We start from the raw sequence: 2,672 nt of genomic DNA, 5'->3' as shown, positions 1-2,672 counted from the left end.
GCTAAAACCGGTTTACAACAAGTAATTCAGGGTCCCCTAAAACTAAAGATGAGAGGGTAGGGAGTAATGCTCTCGGGGAAAAGCAATCTTCCAAGGGCTTTGAGAGGCCTGATTTCTGGGGAGCCGGCCACCTGGTGCCGGCTTAGTATCAACCAAGCTCCCCCGCACGCCCCCTTAGTTCCAACTGACAAAACTCACCTGTACCATGGGACTGCACAAATGCCACTACCACAGACCTGAGCAGGTACAACCAGAGGCCGGCCACTTTAGCCCAGTTAGGTTGTATTCAAGTCCTTCAGCTGTAGTGACCATACACAACTCAGGAACAGCTTTCACTCTGTAAGCACCAATTCCTGTTCAGGTCGGTGAGCATCCTTTGAATCTGATCATGTGACTTTCCGCGAAGCTCAATGTGCATCCCTATGGAGCCACTGATTCCTCTGGAGATCCTCCCATTACTCCCATCTTTTACCACCCACCCCTGATCCCGTGTGCCACCTTTCCCATTCTCCAGTATCTCACAGACCACCCCCCCATCATTCTGAACGCCAACAGCTTGCAGGTAAATGCACATAGAGAAAACACCAACTGTGCCTCCCAACAGCTTAGTTTTTGTTCCCACCTGCTACGATTCTCTATTAAGGCCACTCTTTGCTAATATCTCTCACCTAAGGGTCACCAGAGAAACATTTGGTAGACTGAAAATCCTCATCCCCCCAACAATGCCTAACTACTAAGAATCTTAAACAAAAAACCCCCACAACAATTGGGAATGCAACAACTTTATTGAAAGAAAAGTGCAATGAGATTTGCTGATAGCTTAAAAGAAAGGGAAAACTTCGACACCCCCCCTCAAACGCAGGACCAAGTGCAGGGTGGACTCTTTCTGGATGTTGTAGTCAGACAGGGTGCGTCCATCTTCCAGCTGTTTGCCGGCAAAGATCAGCCTCTGCTGGTCAGGAGGGATGCCTTCCTTGTCCTGGATCTTTGCCTTGACGTTCTCAATGGTGTCGCTGGGCTCGACCTCCAGGGTGATGGTCTTCCCAGTCAGGGTCTTCACGAAGATCTGCATCCCCCCTCTCAGACGCAGCACCAGGTGCAGGGTGGACTCTTTCTGGATGTTGTAGTCAGACAGGGTGCGCCCGTCTTCCAGCTGTTTGCCGGCAAAGATCAGCCTCTGCTGGTCAGGAGGGATGCCCTCCTTGTCCTGGATCTTTGCCTTGACGTTCTCAATGGTGTCGCTGGGCTCGACCTCCAGGGTGATGGTCTTCCCAGTCAGGGTCTTCACGAAGATCTGCATCCCCCCTCTCAGACGCAGCACCAGGTGCAGGGTGGACTCTTTCTGGATGTTGTAGTCAGACAGGGTGCGCCCGTCTTCCAGCTGTTTGCCGGCAAAGATCAGCCTCTGCTGGTCAGGAGGGATGCCTTCCTTGTCCTGGATCTTTGCCTTGACGTTCTCAATGGTGTCGCTGGGCTCGACCTCCAGGGTGATGGTCTTCCCAGTCAGGGTCTTCACGAAGATCTGCATTGTCTGTTACAATAAAAAGTCAAACCAAAAAACAACCGAAGAGTTAAAGCCAACTCACGAGTTTTCCCACCGCTTAACCATCAGTTTACTTGGCCCAAACGGCTACAATTACAAACCTGCCTAAGAAGCGCAACAGAACACACGCAGACCTGGCGCGTCCACACCCAGGCCTCAGCCACCCACAGGCAAGCGCGTCCACCTCACCAAAACGGACTCGGAGGCCTCCCTGTCCCCTCGCCCGACGCCTGGCCCTTGTCCACTCAGAAAGGTCTCCCGGGTCCGCACTCCGGGTCCCGCGACTCGGAAGCGCTGGCGGCGCACACACCGGCAGGCGGCCCCGCCCTGCATCATGAGCCAACAGACGGCGTGACGTCACGTGCCCGCGGGGGCGAGCTTCCCCCTCCCCCCGGAGACTTCTACGCGGCACCGCCATGGCGGCCGCCCCCTTGACTGACAGTGACAGAGACCGAGTCCTCCCCCTCTTCCACCAGTCAAACCGCCGAACTCGAGGCCTCACGTCCAGCCCCCCAAACTGTCCCCAAGCCAACAAAACCCCGGTCCCCGCCTGGGCTGAGGCCTCGGGGCCCCCGCGCTCCGTCCCCCGCCTCACCGGCCGCCTCCCGCTCGGGCTTCCACCGACCAAGGCTCGGGGACGACCGCCATCTTGCTGCGCTCCGGCCCGGGGCGGCCGAGGGCCGCGACTGTCTCTCCGCCCGCGGCGGCAGCCCGCTCCCCGCCTCCAGCCCCTCTCGCGGCCGCACGGCCTCGAACCCCCGAACCCCCGGGCAGCCCCGCAGCGCCCTCCTCACCGAGCGGCGACGACAGGAGCGCGGGACGAAGAACTGAGACTCAACTCCGGCCTCGACGGAACTTGCTGCGCCCCGCCCGGCGCGCCTTTATATAGTCATAGGGGACCACCGCCCAGGGAAGATCCCTCCGCAGAAACGCCGAGAAGGGACTACTTTTCCCAGCCTCTTCTGCCTGCTGGAGAGAAACCTCGAGCGCCGGTATCACCCAGCCCCCCGCCTAGAATGTTCTCCCGCGGAGACCCGGGCTGCTGGCCCGAGTCCGGCGACGAGCGGGCGGCCGTTCCGCGCGGCCGGCGGAGGGATCAGCGCGCTCGGTGCGCGCTGCGGCCCTGACG

General features: G+C 59.0%; 1 protein-coding gene across 5 annotated transcripts in view; it reads right to left on the bottom strand.

The window, feature by feature from the left end:
• Window positions 1-766: 766 nt before the first annotated feature.
• The window catches only part of LOC103250595 (polyubiquitin-B), a 4,822-nt gene continuing 2,916 nt past the window's right edge, over window positions 767-2,672 (bottom strand). The window contains exons 1-2 of one of the 5 annotated variants that reach the window (XM_008049193.1): window positions 2,338-2,353; window positions 767-1,531 (exon numbers count right to left, since the gene is read on the bottom strand). In XM_008049193.1, coding sequence (XP_008047384.1) covers window positions 821-1,528 — 708 coding nt within the window. In that variant the 5' untranslated portion in view covers window positions 1,529-1,531; window positions 2,338-2,353 and the 3' untranslated portion in view covers window positions 767-820. Of the gene's footprint in view, window positions 1,532-1,853; window positions 1,916-2,138; window positions 2,154-2,337; window positions 2,354-2,672 lie in introns of those variants that run through there. The other 4 variants (XM_008049194.1, XM_021708108.1, XM_021708111.1 and 1 more) reach the window with 4 other exon arrangements.

This window comes from Carlito syrichta, unplaced genomic scaffold (assembly GCF_000164805.1).
Source record: "Carlito syrichta isolate Samal-C Ts95f unplaced genomic scaffold, Tarsius_syrichta-2.0.1 Scaffold130667, whole genome shotgun sequence".
In the NCBI taxonomy this organism is placed as follows: Eukaryota; Metazoa; Chordata; class Mammalia; order Primates; family Tarsiidae; genus Carlito; species Carlito syrichta.
This window is presented reverse-complemented; position numbering and strand designations above follow the sequence as displayed.